The 26,083-nt window shown below is 61.0% G+C and overlaps 2 protein-coding genes, 1 non-coding gene and 1 pseudogene across 9 annotated transcripts in view; 2 read left to right on the plus strand and 2 right to left on the minus strand.

Moving 5' to 3' along the window:
- The window catches only part of LOC101419946 (uncharacterized), a 58,466-nt gene extending 49,001 nt beyond the window's left edge, over positions 1-9,465 (plus strand). For 3 of the 7 annotated variants that reach the window (XR_011649859.1, XR_011649854.1, XR_011649860.1), the window contains 6 exons: positions 602-704; positions 818-944; positions 2,372-2,488; positions 2,619-2,985; positions 6,527-6,656; positions 8,417-9,465. This is a non-coding gene — a transcript (uncharacterized protein). Of the gene's footprint in view, positions 1-601; positions 705-817; positions 945-2,371; positions 2,489-2,618; positions 2,986-5,887; positions 6,507-6,526; positions 6,657-8,416 lie in introns of those variants that run through there. The other 4 variants (XR_011649855.1, XR_011649858.1, XR_011649856.1 and 1 more) reach the window with 4 other exon arrangements.
- On the minus strand, positions 108-11,347 carry OVOL1 (ovo like transcriptional repressor 1). Its single transcript, XM_058305167.1, has 4 exons — positions 10,981-11,347; positions 4,716-4,933; positions 2,865-3,054; positions 108-2,556 (listed from the first exon to the last, which is right to left on the minus strand). Exons 1-4 carry the CDS (start codon positions 11,078-11,080, stop codon positions 2,261-2,263), a joined length of 804 nt encoding a protein of 267 aa, XP_058161150.1. The 5' UTR covers positions 11,081-11,347; the 3' UTR covers positions 108-2,260.
- A 6,129-nt stretch (positions 11,348-17,476) lies between these two features.
- Positions 17,477-22,376, plus strand: AP5B1 (adaptor related protein complex 5 subunit beta 1). Its single transcript, XM_058305168.2, has 3 exons — positions 17,477-17,545; positions 17,911-18,078; positions 18,168-22,376. The coding sequence occupies exons 2-3, from the start codon at positions 17,929-17,931 to the stop codon at positions 20,649-20,651; spliced, it is 2,634 nt and encodes an 877-aa protein (XP_058161151.1). The 5' UTR covers positions 17,477-17,545; positions 17,911-17,928; the 3' UTR covers positions 20,652-22,376.
- Positions 22,377-22,400: 24 nt separating this feature from the next.
- Positions 22,401-25,057, minus strand: LOC101439152 (large ribosomal subunit protein uL10-like; annotated as a pseudogene).
- Positions 25,058-26,083: the final 1,026 nt, after the last annotated feature.

The raw sequence follows: 26,083 nt of genomic DNA on the forward strand, positions 1-26,083 counted from the left end.
GGCCCGCTGGTAAAAGGATAGCGCTTTAATAGAACTGACCCACTGTTTTAATGAATTGCCGTCCAGGGGAAAGAAAAGAGTCCCAGAAGAAAAAAACAGAAAAGCGGTTAAGGATAGTTCCCTGATTTTAATAGTTGGGGGAAAGTTATAAAATAAAACAGACAACACAGAGTCTGACTCCCTCCGGTGGACGATGAACGCAGGGGTCCAGATATGTAAACAAAACCAGCTTCCTGGTCACCTGACTTTACACTTTATAGCTATACAGCACTCCCAGACACTCTCAAGAGAAAGTACTCTAGGGGAAACAGAGCAAGTCTTCAGGTGCAGGCTGTACACGGTTTCAGAGAAGGTGACAGGTGAGGGAAGTGGGGAGAAGGCGTCTGCTTTTCCCCGGCCCAGCCACACCGTGCGGACGGACGTGGCGGCTGGTCCTGCTTGGGGGTGGCTTCGGGGCGCTGGCTGGCCCTCCGGCTCCAGCGCCTGCCCATCGTCCCTCCCCCTGACCCATGACCCATGGAATGAGGCTGTACCTCCAGCCCCCAGCGAGTTATTGGAGACTGAGGTGCAGAGTGTGATGGCCTTTCCCCGCCCCCTTCAGCAGGAGGCACGGGACAAGAGAGCCTTGCTGATTCCCGTGGGCGCAGCCCAGAGATGGGACTTGAACCCCAGCCTGGCCATTTGCAAATCAGCCAGCAAAAAAGGTTAGGAGAAAATTTGTTAACCATAGAATACTGTTCTTCCTCTAGAGGTTTCTGATGTGGTTGGTTATGAATCTGTCCAATTTTTTTTTTTTTCTTTTTTGCGGCTGCCATAGGATTTTTGACTCAACCAGGCATAGAGCAGGCTTCCCAGCGTGGGCCTGCACCCTGCTCGGTACTTCAAGCATCCCACCCTGCCACCCCTAAAGCCTCAGCTGGACAGAGCCTCAGCCTCTGGGAGCGGTGAGTTACCCTGACCTCCAGGTAACCCAGAGGCTTGCCTCGAAAGGAGCGGGCGGGGGCCAGAGCCCCGGGCAGGGCCAGCACAAGGTCCCCGTGTTGCCTGGCAGAGGGGATGGAGAACAGAGAGGACGGTCTGAGGTCTGTGTCAGGAACTGCGATGACTGGGCGGTGGGAGCCACGGAACGAGGGTGAAATGTCCGGGGTAAAGAGAACCGCGTGGGAGTGGAGAAAAGCCAGCTCCATCCCTCTCTTAAAAACAGTTGCCATAGGCACCAAAAATATATTAATATCTGTACATTTTTCATCTCTAAAAAAGGAAATAAAGCCTCCTTGGCACCTTGTAGTTGATTTCTGAAAAATGAGGTGATCCGTGGAAAGGCCACCTGCACAAAGATGTGCGCGTGCACACACAGAGGTGTGCAGGCACTGTGTTACACACACACAGCTGTGTGCAGGCACTGCTTTACACACAGCTGCACACAGGTACTGCATTATACACACAGCTGCGTGCAGGCACTGCGTTATGCACACACACAGCTGGGGGCAGGCACTGCGTTATGCACACACACAGCTGGGTGCAGGCACTGCATTATACACACACAGCTGGGTGCAGGCACTGCGTTACCCACACACACACACGCAGCTGAGTGCAGGCACTGCGTTATGCACACACAGCTGGGTGCAGGCACTGCGTTATACACACACGCACAGCTGAGTGCAGGCACTGCATTATACACACACAGCTGAGTGCAGGCACTGCGTTATGCACACACAGCTGGGTGCAGGCACTGCGTTACACACACACAGCTGAGTGCAGGCACTGCGTTATGCACACACAGCTGGGTGCAGGCACTGCGTTACACACACACAGCTGTGAGCAGGCACTATGTAACACACACACACAGCTGTGTGCAGGCACTGTGTTACACACACAGCTGGGTGCACGCACTGTTGTTACACACACAGCTGCGTGCAGGCACTGTGTTACACACACACAGCTGCGTGCAGGCACTGTGTTTCCCTGTCAGGAGGGCTGAGCCTCCCTGCACCCCTGAGCATTTGACACAGTCATGGTGGCCGTCGCCAGCTCCCCACCTTGGGTGCTGGCAGAGGGTGCTCTTTGCTGGCCGCGCCTGCCCTGTGCGCCGAGGGCGGGGGGCAGCAGGGCCACCCTCACGGAAAGTGGCCACTCCCTGGGCCCCTGCCCCCACGGGGAGCTCCCACACTCGTCCTCCCAGGCTTGGCCTCGGCGGCTGAGACGAAAACACGCAGCGGAGCCCAGGCCCGTGCTGACACCCAGCGTCCGGGTGGACGGCTCAGAGGCGGGGGCCGCCCTGCAGCAGGGAGGTGACCGTGCTCTGCAGGGCCGCGGCCACTTTCTTGGAGGCCTTGCGCAGCAGCGGGCTGTCGGGGTGCTGCTCCCTCAGGTGCAGGACGTGGCCCTCCTGGCTCTCGGACGTGCAGCCGCACTCCTCGCACACGTACAGCTTGGCCCGGCGCTCCTTGTAGGCATACTTCTGCTGCACGCCGTGGATCTTCTTGAGGTGAGACTCCAGGGAGCAGCGTTGTGTGAAGGCCTTGTCGCACAGGCTGCACTTGTAGGGGCGCACGCCTGTGGTGGGGGGGCGGGTCAGTGGGGGCGGCAGCTCCAGCTCCCCCCACTGTCCCCCTCAGAGCTAGCCGGAAAGGACAGCTACCCGGCTCCAGGGAGGAGGGACAGCCGGGCCTTGCCCCACACCAGCCCCCGACAGATCTGCAATCAAAAGTCCTAATGGAGGACCTGAGGAAACTGCCCCGAGCTCTGAGTTGCGGCCCCAGGCTACCCGTGCCTGCAGGAGAGCAGGGATGGCTGGAATAGTCCCCACGGCCTCGGCCAGGCAGGGTCGGGTGGAGCCGGGCCTAGCCACAGGGTGCCCTTACCAGTGTGGGTGCGGACGTGTCTCTTGAGGTCAAAGGTGTCGTTGAAGCCCTTGCCGCAGTATGTGCAGAGGTGCCTCTTGACGTCGTTGTGACACTTCATGTGGCGGTTCAGCATGCGCTGGTAGGTGAAGGCCTTCTGGCAGATGGGGCAGCTGAAGAGGTCCCCGCTGGGGCCTTCCCCCAGGGTCACCTGTGGGAGAGGGGGCGTCTGTGGCGGGGACCCCGGCCGGCAGGTTGCAGGACCCAGCAGCAGCCCCTGCCCCTGCTCCCACCGCTTGGCGGCGTCGCGCTGGGAGGGACCTTTGGGTCATCAGGCCCAGCCTCCCGGTGGTCTCCAGAGCCTCCTTTCAAGGGTCCCACCATCTCTAGACGGGGATCCTAAACCCAAGCACCTACTGAAGTGGCCTGCGCCGTCACCAGGCTGCCCCAGCTCTTAAGAGAGTTCCCTGAGGTCGAGCCAAATCTGCCTCAGCACTTTCTGCGCGTTCCTTGAATGGGGAAAAACGCTGGGGGCTGGTCCTCATCACAGCCCTGCAGGCCAGCCCGGCTCCCTGGTTGAGCCCGGCTGACGGGGCAGGGTTTGGATCCTTTGGTCACCTGATGGCCCCCTTGTCTGTAAACCTTTTTCACTTTCTTTTCTTAATTATGGGAAATGTCAAATATACCCAAAAGTAGAAAGACTAGTATCATGAGCCCCCATGCCCTGCCTCTGGGGGCCAGACACGCTCTACCTTTGCCTCTTCCCGCCCCTGCCTGGGTTATTTTGCAAGAAATTCTGGGCACTGCAATACATCTTTTTAAGATTGCTGCTCAGGGGAGTAGCAGCGCTCTCCAGATGCCCTGGCCAGCCCCAGGGGATGTGGCTCTCCGTGGTCTACCTCTGTACATTCTGGAGGCTGCCTGAGCTTTGTGGGTGGCCCTGTCACCAGCAACGCCCTGCACCGGTGCACATCCTCACGCCATCCCTCCCTCCATCTGGGCACTTGGTAGAGATGCCCCTTGTGGCCAGTTAATTGAGACCTTTTGGGATCAGGACCCGAGCGTCTGGCACATCCCCTGTCCTGCTCCCTCTGTTCTCTGGAGGCCCCTGGGAACAGTGGGGGAGCCCAGGGCCTGCTTCCTGGCTAGGCACCAGCACCTCATTCCCTGTCACCACGTGCACCTCGACCGCCGCAGGGGAGTGAGCAAAGAACAGCTTTCCACTGCCACTTCCGGTTTCCCCCCAATCTTTTGGCATGTAGGGTGGCACTATGAAAACCCTTCCACTAGAATACTGGCAGAAGCCTCTAGATCCTGCACCCTTCAGGAATGCAGACCCGGCCAGGGACAACCCTACTGCTTGCCTTCTTCTCAAAAGCTGGGGCATTTCTCATTGCTGCGTCTCGAGCCCTGCCCTCGATGGAAGGCCACAGACGCTGGTGTGGGGGCTGAAACGCAGGCAAGGTGGTGCTCGCCGGGCACATGCCCAGGGAGCAGGTACTGGCCACGCCAATGCCAGCCCTCATTCTCACCATGGTGCGGACAGGAGCCCCCGCAGAGGCGGCCCTCCCGTGGCTTCGCTTGCCCCTTTGGGCCAGAAGCTACACTAACCCCCCCCCCCCCCCCCCGGCTCCGGCTCCAAGGGGTTGAATTCCTTTTGGACCTGCTGCTTCTTCCCGGTACCTGGCGTTCTGTCTGGCTTTAGCCTCACCGCCCTGCCCCCGCCCTCACCTGGGCTCCGGCAGGGCACCTTCCCCCGGGACCCTCCCCCCAGGCAGGCTTCTGGCCGGTCTCTCCCTCGGCCTCCACTCCCGACTCGTGGCCACACCCAGGCCCAGATGCGCGGGGTCCCCAGGCCCGCGAGGGAATTACCTTCATCTTGGTGCGCAGGAAGCCGTGCTCACGGCCCTGGGGCTCTGCCAGGCGCCCCATGTCCTCCGAGGGCAGCTGGGCCACCACACAGGGGCCCGGGGCCGCGCTGTAGCTGGGGTCCCGAAGGCTCATGTCCAAAGCCAGAGGGCAAGAAGGGGCTTCGGCCACTGACGGCTCCGGCTCCCGGTAGGGCTGCAGCGGGCAGAAGCCCAGGCTGACTGGGGAGAGAACACCCAGGTGAGGGGCTGCGGGTGAGAGGAGGGCCCGGGGCTCCCGGAGCGGCTCCCGGGCAGCAGGCTGGCCAGGACGGAGGCCCGCGCCCCTCCCCTGCCTGGCATGCGGCAGAACGGGGCTGCCCCCAACCCCCCGCACGCCGCACTGCCCTCCCGCCCCATTAAGGTAATTACAGGTGACGCCAGCCAAGCGCCGCGGCCCGCAGGCCTGCCCACTGAGTAATTAGTGTCTTAGCGGAACTGGGAGGACCGACCCTGCCCTGCCAATTACCCCTCCGGAGTCGTCTGCTGGCCCCACCTCGGCCAGTCCCTCCGGATTCCGGGCCTCGTTCCCGCACCTGCAGGGCAGAGGGCACCGCGGCAGGGCTGGGCCCCAGGGCCAGCTCGCAGAGGCTCGTCCTTGCCCCAGTAAGGGTCCGGGGGTCTGCGCCTCTCCAGGCCCCTCTGCCGGGCAGATTGAGCGGCCGGGCCTTGGAAGGGGTGGGCGGGCGTCGGGGGGTCCGAGCCCCTTCCTCCTCCGGGCCGAACCCGCAGGGCTGGGCCCCGCTCTGCGCGCAAACAGGCCGTAGGTGGAGCAGGGAGGAGGCCGGGGAGCAGCAGGAGGCTGTGGTCTGACAGTGCCCTGGGCGGGCCCTGGCCCTTGCACAACACCCACCCCCCAGCCAGGGACCGCTGGCTGCGGCGGGGCGAGGGCCGGCTCCTCCGCGCAGGCCGATACCCACGGCCTTTGACGCGGCTGCTCCCCGTGGCACACACCTCGCCCTCGACGGGTCCGGGGAGGCTGGCTTTGGAGACGAAGCCCGAGTCCTGCCTAGTGAGGCGGGGGATAAAGTGCTCTTTTGCGTGACACAGAGGAGACAAGGCTCACAGCCCACAGAGCTGGGGCAGACGATCTGATTTTTCAGCTTCGTCCTTTTTCTCCTTGTTACATACTCGAAGCCTATAAGCGAGAAACATTCTCCAAACTTCCGAAAACCCAAGAGGAGCCCTGGAAAGCAGGAGGAGCAAGCTTCGGAGGCTGCTTGGGGATGTCAGCTCGTGAAGGGGCTGCACCCTGTCCCTTCCCCAGCGGGCGGGACAGAGAGCTGGACGGGAACCTCCCCTGGGACCCAGTGGACGAGGCCACAGGCCGCAGGCAGGCTGGCGGGGAAGGCGGGAGCAGCGGAGTCCCCGAGTTCTGTGACTGTGAAAGCGCCCAAGTTTCAGGAGAGGCCCCAGCTCTCGCCCCCTCAAAACACAACAAAGGCCTGACAGGAGCAGAGTGCGCCTGCCCGCCGCCCAGAACCCGTTCTGCTGGCACTGGCGTCCGTCTGTCCCGGTGGCTTTAATGAGCCACCTCGTTCCGGGAGTTGATTCACCCCCGGCCTGGCCTCTGGGCTGGCGCCGCGCCTCCCTCCACACCACGGCAGGGCCGCATGCTCAGGGCCCGGTGGTCAGGGCACACTTGGTCGTGCTGTCTGCATGCAGGGCCCGGGGCCGGGATGGTGTGTCAGTGCTAGTAGCTTCAAAGCCGGTTCACCAGCTCCTGGAGGTCTCGGCCAAGGGTGTGGTGCTGAAGGAGAATGTCCACTTCTCCAGCCAGGTGGACACCTGCAGGCCACTCAGCCTTCTTGTCTCGCCGCAGCAGAGAGTGTGATGAGGCTCCCAGAAGTTGAACCCGGCCGCCCCACTGTGTCCTCGGAGCAGTGGAGGCAAGAGGTGGCAGCAGGTGAGGGCCGACTGGTCTCCACCCAAGATGAGTCGTCCTGCTGGGCCCTCTTGCTCCATTCGAGGGGAGGCCTTACTTGGGGTTCTCGGTCTCCAAGCCAGCTTGGGAAGAAACCTCTTTGCTCCGCCTGCCTCTCCCCTGGCACACAGACCTTAAGCCAGACCCAGGGCGTGAGCTTGGCTGCTTGCCTCCCTGGACCATCTCTACCCTGAGCTGGGGCAGGGGAGGCAGCACCAGCAGTGACAGGGTGGCCAGGGCGGGGATGTTTGCCTCATCCACCCCTAAACCTGTCTGCCTGCCACCCCCATGAGAGTCCCTGCTGCCATCACACGCGCTGGGAGTGCTTGCTGGTGTGCCGCACCTGCCAGTGAGTGTCACTGGGAGGCAGAGGGCAGGGCGCGGAGCTGCCCGGGCCCCTGTGTGCGCTGCTCTGTCCCCTAATTAGACGTTTCCGGCAAGGTGGCGGCCACTGTGGCTACTCATCGCCTGCCCGCAGCCGTGGAGAGTGGCAAGGCCAGAGCAGCCCAGGCCTCTCCCTGGTCCCTTGGGGGCCTGTGGATTCCCTTCCTGCTTTGCCCACCTTGCCCCTGCCCAGAGCAGCAAGGCAGGTGTGAAGGGGCTGCGTCCACGGCAGCTTCCTATCCGAGGGGCTCCTCGTCGCTGACCTGCCGTCTCGGCTTGAGAGCTGCAGGTCCAGATGGTGGGCAGAGCACCAGGCCGTACCCTGGCCCAGGCCTCAGGACAGGGCCCGGCTTGAGGCCCTGGCTGCAGCTCTCTGGGGAGAGCCAGGGAAGCAGCAGTGAGGACACCGGGCCTGCTCGGCCGCCTGCCTCCCACCCCGGGTGAAGGCATGGCCCCGGGGAGCCGTGTTTCACCTTGGCAGCCTTGCACCCTCCTCAGGAAGGGCAGGGGCCCCTGCAGGTCAGCTAGCCAGTAAGGAAGGCAGCGCCTGCCAACGGGCACAGGCAGGCAGCCCTGCAAACACAACGGGCCTGTCTCTCGGCCTTTTGTTTCCAGTCGGTGAACTGCCAAAAGGGTTTCTCTCGGGCAATATCTTTTCCCCCTTTCCAAATGCTTTTCGCAATGAAGCTAAAAACATGCCCTCAGCCCTCGCACCAGGGTGGCTTGCCCTGGGTGGCCGGGAGCTGGGCTTCCTTCTGCATCCTCCCCACCCTTCCACCAGCCCCGGCCTGGGCACACCTGGGGACCTCCACGGAACACCTGTGGACAACGAACAGGGTTCATCAGCAACGGCCAGGCTCCACTGCCTGTCCTCCTGGGCCCTCACTGCTAGCTTTCTGGAACAAAGAAACAAATAACTCAGGGGCTTAGGTGACGGCACCCAGGTGGGACAGCTGGCGCCCCTCTAGCCCAGGTCCAGGAGGCGCCTCTGTCCTTGCCCACTGCCTGGCTGCCCACTCTCCCAGGCTGGCCCGGGAGAGCACGGCGAGCATCTCCATCAGGGCCAAACCCTTCCCAAGAACACGAGGCTACTCGTCTGAGGCCCAAGCTCTCCCACCCCACCCACCCACAGAACTCTGGGGTCCACGCTAACTGTCTAAGCCTTCCTAACTCATCCTGCAATAAAAGCTACCCACGTTCCCACACGGCCTAGCTGGCTGGGTCTGGCTGCCCGCCTCTGGGTGGTGCTCAGACTACACAGCCAGAGCAGCCACTTAGGAGGCTGGGGGGTGGGGCGGGGCTGGGGGCCCGGGTGGGCCCCCTGGGTGCTCCTGGCTCATTTCTCCTTCCCTCGGCAGGAGCTGCTCTGCCAGCGAGAGGAGGAACGCTTCCCCTTCAGCCCACAGGGCGGAAGGAACCCTGGGTTCATCCTCGAGAAGCTGTCACTTCACAGCGGTGCTGACCCAAGGAGCGGCAGGGGAGGACCCAGGCTCTCAGCCTCCAGGGCCCAGGCAGTGGTAGCGGAGCCACTGACTCTATGACTTCTCCAGGGCCAGTGGAGGCATCTCCAGCCCCGTGCGCGCACCACTGGAATTGCCCTCCGTTTGGGGAGGAGAGTGAGGCTGAGGAGAAAGATTCGGCACAGGGAACGGAAACCTCTAGATTCTGCTCCTGCCTCAGGGGGAAGCTGGCGTGACCGCCCACGGCGCCAGGCTGGGCCCAGGTTTCCAGTCAGATCACCTCCTCTCCCACAGGCCTCTGGGGGTCCCGAGGGCACTGAGAGGAAGGTCAGAACCAGAACAGCCCTCATTCCCCAGCCCTCAGGTGCCCCCAGCGGGAGCGGGTCAGTGCGCAGCCAGTCACAACGTGCCGAGCCGCGAGTCTGCGAGGCAGGAGGAAGGAACCGTGCCGAGCCGGCTGCTGGGTCACGGCTGGCTGGCCGTGGAAGGGCCCAGGCCACCCGAGGCGCTCGAGTGTGGGCCGGGAACATTCCCTTTCTCACTTCCAAAACCGGTGGGAACACTCTCCAAGCAGACACGTGGCTTTGAGGTAAAATTAGGTACTTTGACCTCTCCCCTTTACTTGACCCCAGAGAGGGGCAAATTTGCCCCTGCACCCTCATCTTCTGACCCCACCCCCCCAGCCTGACCATCCAAGCTGCCCCCACATCTCTGCTCACCTGGACAGACCACCCGGAAGCTCTCCCTAGCACCTGATGGGGCAGCCCCTGGGGTGCAGGTCTCCCTCTCCCCCGCCCCCACTCCCACCCCAGCTGCAACGGGGAAATACACCAGAGTGCAAGGAAACCCATGACTGGAACAAACGGAATTCCTTTGTCCTTTGTAAAAGTCAACACGATCTGTTACCGATTGGGATGTGAAATAAAGGGAAAAGTAGCAGCACACTGCATCTGGCTCAAGGCTCGGCTCACCTTTAACACAGTCCAGGTTCAATTTATCAGATCCCCAGGAGCCGCTGAGCAGCAAGTCAAACAGGTGAGGGAGGCGGGAGGAGCAAGGAAGGGGGCTCCCTGGCGCTGCCCTTGCCAGGGTACGCAGCGAAGCAAGAAACTACAGGCACGGTCCTGGGCCCACACCCTAGTCCAATCATGTGCCCAGGCAATTCACGTCCCGTTTTGCCTCAGTTTCCCCCCTGGGGCCATCCGGGACTTCTGGCACAGGTCCTAGTTTTCAGGACGAAGGATGTAGAAGAGGGGGCCCCAGCGGCTTGAGGTGAGGGTAGGCTGTGAAACCGCCCTGCCGGCGCCATCGGCCACAAACACCCCAGCCCTCCACACACGCTCCCCAACAGCTTATTCAAGGGGGAAACTGAGGCAGAAGCCCTTCCAGGGCCCCTCACCACCCCCATTTCACCACTTTCCTACAAGGCCTGGGGCTGTGCCAAGGCTCCTGGCAGATCAAGGGTCAAAGTCGGTTGGTTAATTACAACCTCTCCCCCTTGGAGGCGCTGGGCAGGATGTTCCCTGGACCCCCCCAGCCTGGGGAAGGGGACTTGGGAAGGCGCTCGACCTTCTCTCGACCAAAGGTTTGCTGGGGGGGGGGGGGGTAGGGCAGGAGGGAGCTGAAGTGTTCTGGGCGCTTGGAGAGGTGGATGCCAGCGGAGGAAACAACAACACGAAACAACTGGAGTTACTCATTCAAAGTGGACGCCGGCGCTGTCAAGGCGTCGCCCGAAATAAACCGGCCACCCCGGCAGCCCCGGGATCAGTCCCCGGCTGAGGGGTGGGCTCCTTAAATCACTTTCCTGCTAATGCTGTGTCCTCTGCGAGGAGGAGGAGGGCTGCTAACAGAGGAGAGAGCTGGCCCCCCTTCGCCTGAAGGGCGAGCCAGGTGCTCCGCGAGCTCGCGGCGGGGGTCCCGGGTAAACGCGGGGGCGCCCGGCCCTCAGTAGCCTCACCCGCACCACCTGGCCACCAGTTTTGTCAGGGAGGGGGCTCCGATCTGTGAAAGCAGCTTCAAGTCCAAATCTTCTCTTAAGCATTTTGCAGAAATCTCGGTCGAAACTCCAGTTCGCTCCCTTCCCCCCCCTAAGTGGCACCGCTCCAGCGCCCTCCTCCCGCGGATAAAAGCCCTGGGTTTCTGGATTTACGACGCGAGAGTGGAGGGTCGCCTGAGCGGTGACACACCCCGCTGCCTCCCCTGCGCCGCGGCTCGGGCGGGTAGAGGGGAGGGGAAGGCGGCGGCACGCGGGCCGCCCCCCCGCCCGGGCCGCCCCCCCTCCAGCCCGGGATCGGCCCCCGCCCCCCGCCGCTTGGGGTCGGTCGCGCCGCGGATTAACGGGGCTGCGGTCGCTTAAACCTGAAATCCGGGCGCCCGCCGGCCAGGTCCCGCGGCGCGGCCGGCCGCCCCCTCGGCGTCCCCTCGGCGTCCCCGCCGCCGCCCGGGGCTCGCGGGCCGCTCACCTGGCACGTAGATCTCGCCGCGCTCCTCGTCCGGGAGCTCGCTCCAGTTCCTCTTGCACGTGGAGACGCACGGCTTCTTCACCAGGAACGCGCGAGGCATTTTCGAGCCCTCGTCGCCCCGCACGGTCGAGACGCGGGCCGGCGTGGGCCGGAGGCGCGGGGCAGTTCGGGGGAAGGGCTCGCCCAGGCGCCCGCACGTTCCGCGGGAAGCCCCTGCCGGGGGGCGGTCGCCGGCCTCCCTCGGAACGGCGTCCTCGCGGCCGGGCGCGCGGGGCGGCGGGGCAGCGTCTCCCGGCTCGACTGGCGTCCCCCGCGGCCGCTCGGGAAGTCCTGAAGTGCGATCCGGACGGACGGGTTCACGCTTTATTGGCTCGCGGCGGTGAGTGTTGGTGGCTGGGGCGGGGGGTGGGGGTGATCCGATCTAATTATCTTGGAGTGTCCCGGGGAGCGACGGCGCATGCGTTGGGAAATAACGGTGACAACCCACCTATTTGTTACCTGTCGAACCGGTTTCCATTCCGCTGCCGGGGAGGTGGCCTCGCGGCCCGAGCAGGGCGGGGCGGCGGGGGCGGGCGCAGGGCACCCAGCACCCAGGACCCGATGGCCCGGCCGGCCCGGCCTCCGCCCCGGACCTCCCAGCCGGGCGCGCCGGCCTTTGCAAGCGGGAGTTTCGGAGGGAGCAGGGGCGGGAAGGGAGGGGGCAACGTTATGTGCACCGGGCGCTCGCACGCCCGCCGGGTGATGAAAGGCAACTCGCCCGACCGGGCCGTCCGGGCGCGGCCCGGGGCGCACGGGGAGGCGCGAAGCCGCCGGGCGGGAGCGGGCGGCCCGCCCCACACTTGTTGGCCTGCGCCGGGCGTCCCCGGGTCCCCAAGCCTGGGCTGAGCAATTCGTGGTTCAGCCCAGAGGCATTTGCTGGGCCCCGGCGCCGTGCGCGCAGGCACGCGGGGCCCGCGGAGCGCGCAGGCCGGTGGGCGGGGAGGCGGGACGCACCCGCCTGCATGCCCGGCCCCCGGGATTTCCGGCCGTTCATCCGTGCTGCCTCCCCTGAGATCCGGAAAGACCCCAGAGCCGAGGTCACCCCCCCCAGAAATCCTCATCCTCCTTCCATGGCCGGCTTTCAGGCGAAGCAAGGCGGGAGACTCCAGACTCAGCGTCCCTTGGCCGGCTGCCGCCACCGCAGGGAGCTCCCGTCTCTTCCCCACAGCCCTCGCGGGGCTGAGGTTCAGCCTGGGATGCACCCCCAACCCCACCCGGGGCTCTGCCCAGACCCCAGGCCCCGTTGGAGGTGCCTACGTCTCCCCATGAGCCAGCCAGTGCTTGGTGGCCTCCAGGACACACCTTCCTGGGCCGCTTTGGCATCCTGGGCTTCTACCAGCAGACCTGTTCAAGGCAGGGGTGGGACCCTCTTCCTCTTGTTAGCTTCCCCTTCACTCCCCCCAGGTAAAGTAAACGAGCATTTTAGGATTCCTACCACACACGCACCCCTTCTCGCAAATGTTTGCTGGAATGGATGGGGAGGAAACGCCCCTGATAAATGAATTCACACGGTTCAAAGGTCGGGGGTAGTTGCAGGCAAAGGGACGGAGCCTGTTGATGAACTCTCAGCCATCTACCGGAAGATGTCATTTTTTCCCCCCAGACAGATGGAGGAGGCTCAAGAACCTCTTCATATCCCCTTACCTCCCCCACCCCCAGGGCTGGTGGCGCCCCTCCTTGGTGGGGGCTTTGGGGGGAGATGGGCCTTTGACTCCCCCTCCACACACTCCCTGTTGCAGCCTGTTTCCTAAGTCACTGGAAGGGTGCAGGGGTCTCTGGAGGGAGGGGCATTGCTGCCGGCCCCCTTCCCCTGTCTTTCCCAGGACTCTGCCTCTACACGGCCCACACTTCCCTTGTCCCCCTGTGTACCTTTCCTGAACGGACACTGAGTGAGCACCTACTATGTGCTGATCTATTGAGTTAAACCTTGGAGAAACAAAATTGACAGGCCATGGACAATAGATGAGTTTACTCATCCCGCTCGTATTTCTTGAGCACGTTCTTCGTGCCAGACCCTGACTAGGGCGAGCCCGCAGTAGGCGCTTGGTGGGTGCTGTGCTGAGGGCTTCACGGACGACCCTGTACCCAGGAGGCGGCCTTTCTTGTTGGGAGCAACGCCAATGGCTAGCGGGCAGGTGGGCGAGGACAGCTCGTCCAAAGCCTTCACTTGTATGAAGAAAGTTCTGTACCACCTACGGGGCGAGGCCCAGGGAGGGAGGGATTGATGATGATGTTTGCTGTTACAGCTCCAGCAGCAACTGTGCCTGGCACATAGTAGGCGCTCAATAAAGATTTGTTGAATGACTATCCCTTTTTTTCTTGATTCATGTGACCATTCAGCCTTTCATTTTTCCCAGTTTTAGTGGAGACATAGAGACAGAGCATATTCCTTTATTATAAGGAAAATAGTAATGGCAGTTCATGGCAAAAGGCAACTGACGCTGGCTGTCAGGGAGAGTGGTGGGGATAGTAGCGAACATACCTATCAAAACGGGCCATCACAGCCCAGTGCCTGCCAATCACTGCCATTCAGGTACAGAAATCCACCATGGCCACACAGCTAGCCATTTTCCAAGAGAAACCAGAAGTCCAGATCTATATGTGAAATTCAGTTTTAACATGCTGGCTCAATTATTTCCAAAACATGGAATGGGTCAGACAAAACACCTCTGTGGGTTAAATTTGCCCCGCAGTCTGCCAGTGTTTGGCCAGCAGCTTATGGGCGGCTCTGGAGCCAGACAGTGTGTGTGACTTTGGGCAAACACTGAGCCCAGGCGTGAGCTCCATGAGAACAGGGACCTTCTGCTCTGTTTACCCAGCGCTCAGTCCAAGGCCTGTTATGTCCTTCATTCTTTTTTTTTAAAAAAGATTTATTTATTTATTTAATTCCCCCCCCTCCCCTGGTTGTCTGTTCTTGGTGTCTATTTGCTGCGTCTTGTTTCTTTGTCCGCTTCTGTTGTCGTCAGCGGCACGGGAAGTGTGGGCGGCGCCATTCCTGGGCAGGCTGCACTTTCTTTTCACGCTGGGCGGCTCTCCTCACGGGCGCACTCCTTGCGCGTGGAGCTCCCCCACGCGGGGGACACCCTTGCGTGGCACGGCACTCCTTGCGCGCATCAGCACTGCACGTGGGCCAGCTCCACACGGGTCAAGGAGGCCCGGGGTTTGAACCGCGGACCTCCCATATGGTAGACGGACGCCCTAACCACTGGGCCAAAGTCCGTTTCCCTATGTCCTTCATTCTTTAATTCATTCAACAAATATTTATTGTGCACCTGCTATAAGCTCGGCAGTGGGGATCCTGCGATGCAAGGCAAACAAACAGGCAACTTGTGTGATGCAGAACATTTAAACAGAGCGGGAGCGGGCTAGGGTGCTGCAACCTGAACGAGAGGCAGGAGCGGCCTGCAAAGAGAGTGAGGAAGATTCGAATCAGCGGAAGGACAAACTGCTACGAAGGCCCCAGAGCAGGAATGAGCCCGGTGTGTGTGTGAGCAGAAAGCTCCAGTGGCTGCACGGCGACAGTGAGCAGGGAGGGTGTAGGAAATGTCGTTTGAGAGCTTGGTCTCCATGGATGAGGCTGTGTGGTGGGCAGCCGTGGGGTCTGGGAGCTGCAGGACCTGCTACGGGGAGAAAGGAGTGTGTGTGTGTGTGTGCGTGATGGGTGGGGGGGAGGGTGGAAGTGAGGGTGGAAGCAGGGACAACAGTGCAGAACCTACTGCAGTGGTCCCAGCAGGATATGGTGGTAGCCTGAGGCAGGGTGGCCCCAGAGCCATTCCTCACACATATTTCCCTCCAAGAAACCATTTTCGTCATATTTGTTGTGTGTCCCCCTCTCCTTATTTGTAAGTCCTGTGAGGGATTCCTTTTCTTTAACACCATTTTTAACAACTTTATTGTGATACAATTCATATATCAAAAAATCCACTCTAAGCATGCCGGTAGGAACATATGTGGCTCAAGCAGTTGAGTGGCCACCCCCCACATGGGAGGTCCTGAAAGAAAACAAAGACAATGAGCAAAAACAACGAGCAGACAATGAGCCCAAAAAAACCTGACCAGACGGGCAAAATCAAAGAGCAGACAATGAGCAAAAAAAGAAAAATGAGCAGATATAAAGCATAACAACTAGCAAACAGACCAGGGAGCCAACTTGAAAGAGGATTTTAAAAAGTCTATTAAAGAAAAAGCCAGCTCTTTAAAAAAAAATTGTGCCATTTGGTGGATTTTGATATATTCAGGCTTGTGCAGTCCCCACCGCTATCTAATTCCTGCTCATGTTCCTCGCCCACAAAAGAAGCCCCATCCCCGTTAGTGCGCAGCCCCACCCCCTGCCCTAGCTCCTGCCACTGTGAACCTATTCATTCAATAGACCTGCCTACTGACTTGTTCTGGACTTATTCTTTTTAGAGCTTCACGTATCTCAGCAACCAGTGCTCTGAGGATGGAATTCATAGTACCCCATTTCACAGATGGGAAAACAGCTTTGGACCCCTTGTGTCTGTCCAGTGTCTCCCCAGAACCAGGCTGTACTGATGGACACTCAGCAGGATGCGAAGGAAGGCGGTGTGGGCACTGAATGCGGAGTTCCCTGCTCAGCCACTCTGGGGGGCTGGTCTGCTGACCACCCTCCCATGGTGGGGCAGATACCTAAGCTAGCGAGAGCAGGGCCCATCCAGGGTGCTGGACACCCAAGAGGGCTAAGCTGGTGCGGCGGCCGAGCCGGGGTTGGGGGGCAGTGGGCAGCTGAAATCCCCAGAGCACCTCTTAGGAGCTGTGTGATTTGGGGCAAATGACTGGGCCCCTCTGGGCCCCCTTTCCTCGCTTGTGAACCCTCAGGTTGCTGTGAGCCTCAGGGACTGAATGTGGTTGTGTCCGTCTGCCTCAGGGATGAGGCAGGACCCCTCCCCCCCATCATGGGCGCTCACTCTCCAGATCCTCGGCCCCAAGGAGCTGAGACCCAGGAGGGCTGGAGGTTGGCAGAGCCGGAACTGGGGCCAGAGCCAGCGCCTGCCTTTCCTACCCTTTGAAGCCTGCCTCGACTGTCCACGGGGCTTAATAACCATTCTCCCTCCCTGGAGTGGGGAGGGCTGGGGTGCAGTTATCAGCACCCCGTGGGCCTCAGAACAGGGAGGCCAGCCAGGCTCCTCCTCAGAGCCCAGCTGCCTCCCCCCCCCCCAGGGCTGCTCTCATCCCCACTTTTCATCTTGGGGTTAATGAGCCAGGCGGCCCCACCCCCAGCCTCCTGGGCCGAGTCATCCCTCCCACTTAATAGACGGGGAAACTGAGGCACCTAGAGGGAAGTGGTTTGGGGCTGCCGCCCGTGAGTCAGATGTGGAGCCAGGGCAGCCACGATCGGGTCGTCCGGCTGGGCCTGTCCCTCTGGATGGCTCCATCCCCCCCTCGGCCCGTGGGCACCGGCAGCCCAGGCGGGCTCCTTCCAGCTCTCCCTACCCCACCCTCAGACTCCGCCACTGTGGGGAGGGGCCGGCACAGCCCGGGGGAGGGGGAGAGGTGAGCTGGCAGCGGCTGGCACGGGGGCTCAAGCCTGTTTCAGCTCCAAAGTCGGCTGATCAGGGCCGGAGGCCTTAGGCAGGCCGTCGGGCGGGAGGCAGGGTCTGCGGCCCGGGCTCCGGGCCCAGGAGAGGCCGCTCGGTGAGCCCCCCAGAGTCCCCAGACACCCAGGGTCCAGGGTCCAGGGTCCAGGGCCCAGGGGCGTGCTGGGTTCTGGTTCAGCTTGGCCTCTCGCCTCGCGCGCCGCGAGCCCCGTGACCCGCCGGGACCTGCCAGTCCGCACGGCCCGCGGCCGGATCCCGTTGTTTCGGAGCTTTAGGCCCCGGGGGCCCCGAGGCCGCCCGCTCGCCGCGGTCGAGCTTACCCGCGGCCCCTGCGGGCCTCGGCGCGGCCTCGCAGAGGTCAGCAGCTCCCACCCGGCCTCGACCCCGGCGCCGGCCCCGCGCCCCCACGCCGAGCGGGTGCGGGGCCAGGGCCGGCGTCGGGGAAGCCAAGCCAGGCCCCGCGGCGCCCGCCCGACCGGTTCAGCAGGGGCCGCGGCGGCACTTCCTGCGGGCGCCCCGGGACCGCACCCCCGCGCGGCCGCCTGGAGACGCGGGACCCGCAACCCGCGCCGTCCACGAGGCCGCGGCTGCCGCCGGCTGCGGGGCGGCGGGGCGGCGGGGCGGGGGGAGCCGCGCCCCTCCCCAGCCGGGCAGGCGCTGGCCGAGCCGGGGCCGGAGGCGGGGCCCGCACCCCGGCGCGGGGGCCGCCCCGCTGTCCCGGAGCCCGGGCCTGCGGCGGTTTCGGGGAAGGGGGGCAGGCGAGCGGCGGGACAGTTACTCAGCCCCAGCGAAACCAGCGAGTCGGCACCTGCCGGCCGGCGGGGGCGAGGCGGGGCGCGGCGGGGGCGCGGCGGGGAGGGCGGCGGCCCCGTTACGGCCCCGCCCCGGCCGCCCCCGCCCCGCGCGCCCCGCCCCGCGCCGCCCGCCAGCCCGGAAGGAGCCGGGCGGCCGCGGCGCCTGAGTCAGGCTGGGTGAGCCGCCGGCCCGTTACCGCGGGCGCCGGGGGCCGGGGCGGCGCTGTGGTTTCGGTGCGCGCCGCGGGCGGGCGGCCTAATGAGCGCTCCGCACGCACCCCGCCGCCCCGCCCCTGCCCGCCCGCGCTCCGCCTCGCGGGGACCCCGGCTGGCCCCCTCCCCCGGCGTCCCCCCCCCCCCCGCGAGACCCTGGGGCGGCAGGCGCGGGGGTCCCTGCTGGGATCTGCGAGACCCGCCTTGCGGGGGGACGGCAGCCCCTCGGCGGCGCGGGGTGCGGGGCGCCGGGCCGGCGGCCGCGGGCGCCCTCTGGCGGCGGCGGGTCCCCGCGCGTCTTCGCCACCTGATCCTCCTCGTCTACGCAGGCGGCTGCGCGCCCGATCATGGGACCCCGGAGCCGGGAAACCTGGGCCCAGCGCCTCGGAGCTTTCCGGGCCAGCCCGTCCGCCTTCCTGGCAGGTCCTGAGGGCGAGGGGCTGGGGCGCGACCTGCTGAGCGACCTGAGGAGTGAGAAGCTGAGCGAGCAGATCAAGGTAGGCCTCTCCCGCAGCCCCTGCCCTGGCGCTTCTGGTCACCGCGGTTACCCGCGCCCTGACCGTCCTCATGCACCCCTCCCACCCAGGTCTCCTTGCTGACCCTGAGCTTGGAGTTCTCAGCGCAGCTGTGGCCCGATGCCCCCGCGGCCGAAGCGGCCGCCAACTCCCTGCTGGACACCCTGCTCCTTTTACCCCCGCGGCCCTCGGCGCTGCGGCGGCCCCTGCTGCTGGCGGCCACCACGATCCTGGCAGCCGGAGACGCGCTGGGCCCCGCCTCGGGAGCCGCCGGCCGCCTCCTGCCCCTGCTGCTAGGCCTGGCCTCGGGCCGCGATCTGGGCCGAGGCTTTGGCCCGGCCGGGGAACAGCGCCTCCTGCAGGCCACGGCTTGCGAGTGCCTGCGGGAGCTGGAGAGCTGCAAGCCGGGGCTGCTGGGGGGCTGCCTGGGGCTGCTGCGGGGCCTGCTGGGGCGCGAGGGCCCAGTCCAGCCCCTCAGCCTGCTGCTGGCGCTTGCTCTATGCAACACCTTGGGGGTACAAGCCCGGGCTGGGGCCAGCCTGCAGGGCCTGCTCACGGCTAGCGACCCCCGGACCGGGGGTGGTCAGAGTCCGTGGGACTGGACGCTCGTGGGAGATGGCGATGCCCACCTCCAGCCCCAGGCACCCAGCTGGCCGGCTGCCGAGGAGGGGGACCGTGGCCTGGCAGCGCTGGAGCCCAGCCCCGAGCAGGCCCGGGAGCTGCGGGCGGTCGTGGCCCAGCTCCTGGACGTGTCCTACCTCCTCACGCCCGTGGCCCAGGCCCAGCTTCTGTGGCTCTTGGGCTGGGCCCTGCGGGGCAGGCGGGGACAGCCGCCAGCGCTCTTCAAGCCCCAGCTGGTGCGGCTGCTGGGCACGGCCCAGCTGGCGCTGCTGCACGCTGTCCTGGCGCTCAAGGCGGCCTTCGGCGAGGCCATGTTCACGGGCCAGGATGAGGCCCTGCTGCTCCGCCGGCTCACCCTGGCCGCCCAGCACCCCGCCCTGCCCCTGCCCACCCACCTCTTCTACCTGCACTGCCTCCTCAACTTCCCCGAGAACTGCCCGCTGGGCCCCACGGATGAGGAGGCCGCCCCGCTGCTGCTCGGGCCCCAGCAGTGCCGGGGCCTCCTGCCCAGTCTCCTGCACGACCCGCCGGCCCTCCTGGCCCGCCTGCACCTGCTGTGCCTGCTCAGCGCCGAGGACGGAGAGGAGGGGGAAGGCGGGGGTCAGAGCCCACGGCGCTACCTGGGGGAGCTGCTGGCCGGCCTGCGGCAGATGGCGGCCCTGGAGGGGGGTCCCCGGGCCTCAGCCACTCTCTGCTTCCAGGCCTCCTACCTGGCTGCCCGCTGCCTGGCCACGTGTCCTTCGGTGCTGCCACCCCTGACCTACGGGCTGGCCCAGCTGTACCAGGCCCGGCCCGCACTGGCCCCCCATTTTGTGGACCTCTTGGATCGGGTGGGCCCTGAGCTGGCGAAGCCGCTGAGGGGGCTGCTGCGGCAGGCAGTGGTGTGCGGGGACGGCAGCGGCGGGGATCTTCGTTGGCACCTGCAGATGCTGGCGGAGGTGGCGGACGGGGAGGCCCAGGGCGCCACCCTCCGCTTCCTGCGGGCCGCGGCTGCCCACTGCACGGACTGGGGCCTGGAGCAGGCCCTGCTGCGGGTCTGCAGGGCCTTGCTGCGGGCCGGGGCCGCGGGTGGCCTGGTGGACCTCCTGCAGGAGCTGGCCGGGCGGCTGGAGGACCCCGATGGCCGGGACCATGCCCGCCTCTACTACCTCCTCTCGGCCCACCTGGCAGCGCCCAAGCTGGGGGTGGCCCTGGGCCCCTCGCTGGCCGCGCCCGCCCTGACCTCGTCCCTGGTGGCCGAGAACCAGGGCTTCGCCGCGGCGCTGACGGTGCAGGAGGCCCCCGCCCCGCTGCGGCTGAGCGTCGGCCCCCGCAGGCCCGAGGGCCCCGGCCCGGTCCTGCAGCTCCAGGCGGAGGCGCTGGAGCCTCTCTACTCCCTGGAGCTGCGCTTCCGCGTGGAGGGACAGCTCTACGCACCCCTGGGCGCCGTCCACGTGCCCTGCCTGTGCCCGGGCCGCCCTCTGCTCCTGCCCCTGCCCCTGCAGCCCCGACGCCCGGCCCCCACGCAGCTGCACATCCGGGCCCTCTACACCACGCCCGCCGGCCTCACTTGCCACACCCAGCTGCCACCCCTGCCTGTGGGCTTCGCCAGTCTCTTTTTGCCTTTCCCACAGCCCCCCAGGGGGGCCGGGCCGGCCTTCTTCGAGGAGCTCTGGGCCTCCTGCCTGCCGAAGGGCGCCGAGAGTCGCGTGTGGTGCCCGCTGGGGCCGCAGGGGCTCGAGGCCTTGGTGTCCCGCCACCTGGAGCCCTTTGTGGTGGCAGCCCAGCCCCCCGCCAGCTACCACGTAGCCATCCACCTGCCCCCCAACTCGAGGCTGCTGCTGCGGCTGGAGGCGGCCCAGGTGGACGGGGTGCCGGTGGCTCTGCGCACCGATGACTGGGCCGTGCTGCCCCTGGCAGGGGACTACCTCCGTGGGCTGTCGGTCGCCGTCTGAGCCCTGTGGGGTCCTAAGCCAGGCTCCTGTGACTTTTCCGTAAATCCAACCATAGCCAGCCTGCTTCGCTGGGCTTGTTTTCCCTCGGGTCCTGGTTAGGGACAGGCACGTGGATGTGGGAAACGGGCCCTAAGGAACCTTCCAGACCAGGAGCCCCGGGACTGGAGAGCTCCAAAGTTCCCTTCCACCCAGATGTGCCAGGATTCTCCAGAACCCCGGTCGAGGAAATGGGAGACCAACGTCTTTTTCTTTGCTTCCCAGAGAGGGTCTGACTTTGCCCAGGGCTACCCAGCGATTTGGGAACGAGGCTGGAGCTAGTGGTCAGACTTCCTCACCTGTGGGCTGGGGCTTTTTCAACTCCTGAGGTTCGCAGGGTCCCTAGCCCAGGGAACTCAGGCTAGATCGGGTGGTGGACTGACAGGCGGAAGGGGTGGCTGGAGCGGATGGGTGTCTCCTTCCTGGGCCCCTGGGGCCTATGGTGGTTGGAGCCGGTTCTGGGAGGGGCCCGTTGGCTGGTAATGCTTTTGGGGCTGGGGGTGCTTCCTCACCCCAGCCCCTAGGAAAGCCAGTCTGCTCGGGAACCCCGCACGGAAGGACTAGACGTGTTTTTCCAAATACTCGAGACACTACGGAGTCAGGGGCACGCAGGCCTGCTCTGCTGCCTGGCTGGCGTTTCCTATGCGCGTTGCCTCATTTGCTCCTTGCGACAGCCCTGCAGGAGATCTGGAGGTGGCAGAGGTTGAGTGACTTGTCTGCTCGGTCACCCAGCTGGTGGTACAAGTGTTGTGTCATCCGGTGGCAGGTTTCCATGACCAGGCTGCCAGAGCAGGGTCTGCAAAGCCAGGCGAGCAGAGGCCCCGGATGCTGAGGACGCAGCCGTCAGCAGGGCCGGGTGGGGGAGCGACCAGTGGCCTGGGCTTCAGTGGCCTGGTGAAAGGGTCTCTTCTGCTCCTTCTGCTGCTCAGGTTTCCTGCCCCTGGGGCTCCTGGAGGGCAAGGAAAGAAAAGGAGGACTCAGGGCTAATGGGAGTGGATAGGCAGGGTGCAAACTTCCTGCAAGACAACAAAATCAGGACCGACGGTCCCTTCTTGAAAAACACCTGATAGATCCACGAGGGGATCTGGATTTTGCCAAGTTGACAGAAGAGGGCAGCATTAAACGAGGAATCTTATAAAACACCCCAATACCACAAAAAAAAATGAACAAGAAAAAGATAACAGGTTCATAAACTCTTTTGCAAAAATAGAAAATGACTTTCATTATGTATCAACCAAGGAATTTGCATACAGCTGAGAGGCAGAAGAAAACTGTAACACTCCCAACGGACCCTAATATACTCAAAAGCTGGAGGATATAAAAAATTGTCTTGAATGAGCTATTTTAAAGCGAAAAAAATAAACCCAGGAAGAAATGACAAGAGAGTTGATTGAACATAGAAAACAAATAGAAGAAACAGAACAGTATCATAGAAATAAAGAGTAAATTACAAAATGCCCAAAGGAGAATAGACCCAGATAAAAATTTTATTTTTTGTAAGAGAAGTAAGCCCTTATTTCCTCATTTCACAATGCCAGTTGAGTACATGATTATGCCAAATACCATTGATTGTACAAATTTGGATGGATTGTTTTACTAATATGTATCAGTTAAATCTATTTGATTTAAAAAACTAAGTCAATATAAGATTTTTAAGTAAATGGAAAATAAACAGAATTAAAAATGCTAGTTGAGTTGGCTGCTTTTTGGTGACTAGTCAGAGACCAAATCCCATATCCCAATCAATTCCTCTGGCTCCTCCTTGGCTTCCACTGTGGCCGAGGCTGCAATGGCAGCAGGAGCAATAGCCACAAGTGCAGACGAATCAGCCAGGAAGGCCTTGACCTTTTCAGCGAGTGGGAAGGTATACTCAGTCTCCACAGACAAAGCCAGAACTCGCTGGTACCACGCTGAGAGAAGGGTAGTGATGCAACAGGCGAGTGCCCGACCTGCAGACACCCGCGGGCAACCTCGCGGACGCCCTCCAGGAGCGAGAGTGTAGTTTCCTCTGGACGTCAAGGGCTTAAGGGCTATAGATGCTGTCGTTGTCAACCCCCTGCTGGGTGATCAGCCCAAAGGAGAAGGGGGAGACCTCCACTGTGTGTAGCCGTGTGGCTTCGCTGGCTCCCACTTGCTCTCCAGTCGTCATCAGTGCACGATGGGCCTCCATGGTGCCCCTGGAGGTCTGAGTGGTGATACCTAGAGCCCAGGAGGTCTTCTAGGGCCCTAGACCAGTGTTCCGGGCAGGCACAGTGACCTCGCAGGGGGCAGTGGCCCCAGCCCAGGTGGTGGCTGGACCTTGCTGCCCAGCAGCATGTTGCTGATCTCAGTGAGGTGCTCCTTGGTGACCACAAAGCCCACATCCCCCTGGATATGAGGCAACGGTTTCTCCAGGGCTGGGTGGTTTTCCGGAAGTGCTCAGATGGCTTCTTGCCCATCAGCACCACAGCCTAACCACGCAGGGATGTGTGGATCTGTCGCATCTGCTCGGAGCCCACTCTGTCTGCTCCTACAATGAAGCATTTTGGAGAAGCATCCAAAAGTCGGATGATCTTAAGGAAGTGGGCAGGCTTCCGGCTCGCCTGCCTTCCCTGGGCATCACATCACGGTGGTGCATCAGGGATGGCCACATGGGGTTTAAGGACGATGTCGTCCTAATGAGGCTGCCTGGTGAGAGCCCCAAATGATAAGCAAGACACGACCACAATCGAGCATGAAAATGAGTTAAAGAAGTAAAAGGAGTCGGAAGAAAGTAATGGAAATGGAAGACAAAGAAGAAATCATATTTATATTATTGGAGTCCCTGAAGAAAAACTAAACAATGGTATGGAACTACTATTTAAAAACCATAATCCAAGAAAACTTTCCAGGAGAAAAAAATATATACATATTGAAAGAGCCTACTGAGTACTTCGGAAAATTAACTCAGAACATTCACTTTTGAGACACATTCTAATAAAACCATTAGATATCAAAGATTTTTTAAAAAATCCTCAAGGTTTTCAGGCTAAAAGATCCAAGAACTTAGAAAAGAAAAATCATTAGACTGGCATCAGACTTTTCAAAGGCAACACACAACAATGAAGCAACACTTTTTAAACCTTCAAGTTTTTGAAGTGTGAACCAAGGATTTTATATCCAGACAAGCTGTCGTTCAAGTAGCAAAGACAGTTTTCTGTTTTTCAATCAGTACTTAAAGAATCCTGCACCCATGAGTCTTTCTTTTAAAACTGTCAGAGGGCGGCGGACTTGGCCCAGTGGTTAGGGCATCCATCTACCACATGGGAGGTCCGCGGTTCAAACCCCAGGCCTCCTTGACCTGTGTGGAGCTGGCCCATGTGCAGTGCTGATGTGTGCAAGGAGTGCCCTGCCATGCAGGGGTGTCCCCCGCGTAGGGGAGCCCCACGTGCAAGGACTGCGCCCCGTAAGGAGAGCCGCCCAGTGCAAAAGAAAGTGCAGCCTGCCCAGGAATGGTGCCGCACACACAGAGAGCTGACACAACAAGATTACTCAACAAAGAGAAACACAGATTCCCGTGCTGCTGACGACAACAGAAGTGGACAAAAGAAGGCGCAGCAAATAGACAGAATAGACAACCGGGGTGGGGGGGCGGGGAGGGGAGAGAAATAAATAAATCTTTTTAAAAAATAAAATAAAACTGCTGGAGAATACACTTCATCCAATTTGAGAAGACTGGGAAACTTCAGCCAAAGGACTTATGATGAAGATTTATATACATATATATACATACACATACACATACATATGCATATACATATATATGTCAATCTAAGACTAAAACAAAGGGAGAGATGAGGGTAGGTAATGTGCAAATGTTATAATTTGTGATAAAGTAGAAAAGCAAGTAAAAACGAGAGGAGAAAGGAAAGGGAAAGAGGAAAATAAGCTTCTTGATTGCTGTACACAGGTGCCAAATTAACCCTCATCACCTGCTCATGAAAATGGATCTGGGCCCTCTTATCTTGCCTTTGCCAGTTGACTCATTGTTAAGTTCTGTCAGTAGAAGGCCCTGGAAGGCCGTTGCAGGAGGAACCAGGTGTGCTCCTGGGCAGCCTTCGGAAGCGCCTCCGGAACCCAAGCTTTCTCCAGTGTCAGGCTTCTGCAGTGTACGGCAGTCAGCAGAGGGCAGCAGCACCCAGAGGTCACCAGCTTCCCCCAACACCCACATCAGACAGTTTCACGGCAAAGCCTCCAGTGAGCCACCTCCCTGCGAATGACTTTCCTAGAGGACAGTTTTCCAGCATGTTCTCCCAGTGTGGCACCTCAGCGAGCCACAGCAGGGTCCCTTCCAGTGAGGTCTCCATCTCAGCTCTGGGGTAGGAGGTGGGGCTCTTCCTTGGGGGCTCCATCTCAGCCCTAGGGTAGGGGCTGCTCCTTCTGGCCACTGTTCCTGTATTCTTTAGAGTTCTCTTACTTCTTATCCAATTTCTTGTTACGTCAATCTCCTTTTATACATAACAAATCTTTATATTAACTCTCTCTGTTCAAATTACTGTGTGGTCTCTCTTCTGACTGGATCCCGACTGAAACAATAGGCCATAGGTGAGAGTTAAAGGAGATGGATAAACATGGATAAACTATGGTAAAAGATTATAAAAGAAAATGGGACCCAGGTTTTTTTTTTAAAGAGGTATAATTACAAAGGTAACCACTAGAACTAAAATACAGACTTTCCTAAATACCACTTTTAATGTCAATTAAAGACAAAAGAATACACATCTCATAGAGAAGCATCTAATATAACAAAATATACGTAATTATAAAGCATTGTGATAGAGTTGGGAGCAAACATATCAATTACACTGATCAATAAATGGGCTTAACTCATCTAAAGAAAAAGATTTTTAATTCGGCTCAAAAAGCGATCCCCAACTATATGTTGTTTACAAGAGCAGTCCCACCTCAAACAATATAATTCAGAAAGGACCTGTGGTTAACAGAACAAGTATGAGAACGTTCTCTCATGAGCTACAACATATATTTAATGCTAATACAGGGTGTTAATAATTGAGCGAGCTGGGGAAAATACACAAAGTGCATTGGGCTGTAGTTAGTAGTAATATTTTGAAGATGCTCTTTCATAGTTTGGAACAAATGTTTCCCAACACAGCAAGGTGTTGGTAGTGGGGTGATGTACAGGAGGCCTGTGTGATGATATGCATGTTTGTTTTGTAAGTTCATAGCAATTACCAAACAGTTATTGCTTATGTATGGTCATGTAGGAATGATATACTTCAATAAAAATAAGAAAAAAAGTAAAGGCAAATGGAGAAAATAAAAAGGCAAAGGTAGTGATCTTGATATGAGAGAAAATAGAATTCAAGCCACAAAACAGTAAACATACCAAAGAAGGGCACTTTTTAATGCCAAAAGCC

Source organism: Dasypus novemcinctus, chromosome 10 (genome assembly GCF_030445035.2).
Source record: "Dasypus novemcinctus isolate mDasNov1 chromosome 10, mDasNov1.1.hap2, whole genome shotgun sequence".
NCBI classification, from domain to species: domain Eukaryota; kingdom Metazoa; phylum Chordata; class Mammalia; order Cingulata; family Dasypodidae; genus Dasypus; species Dasypus novemcinctus.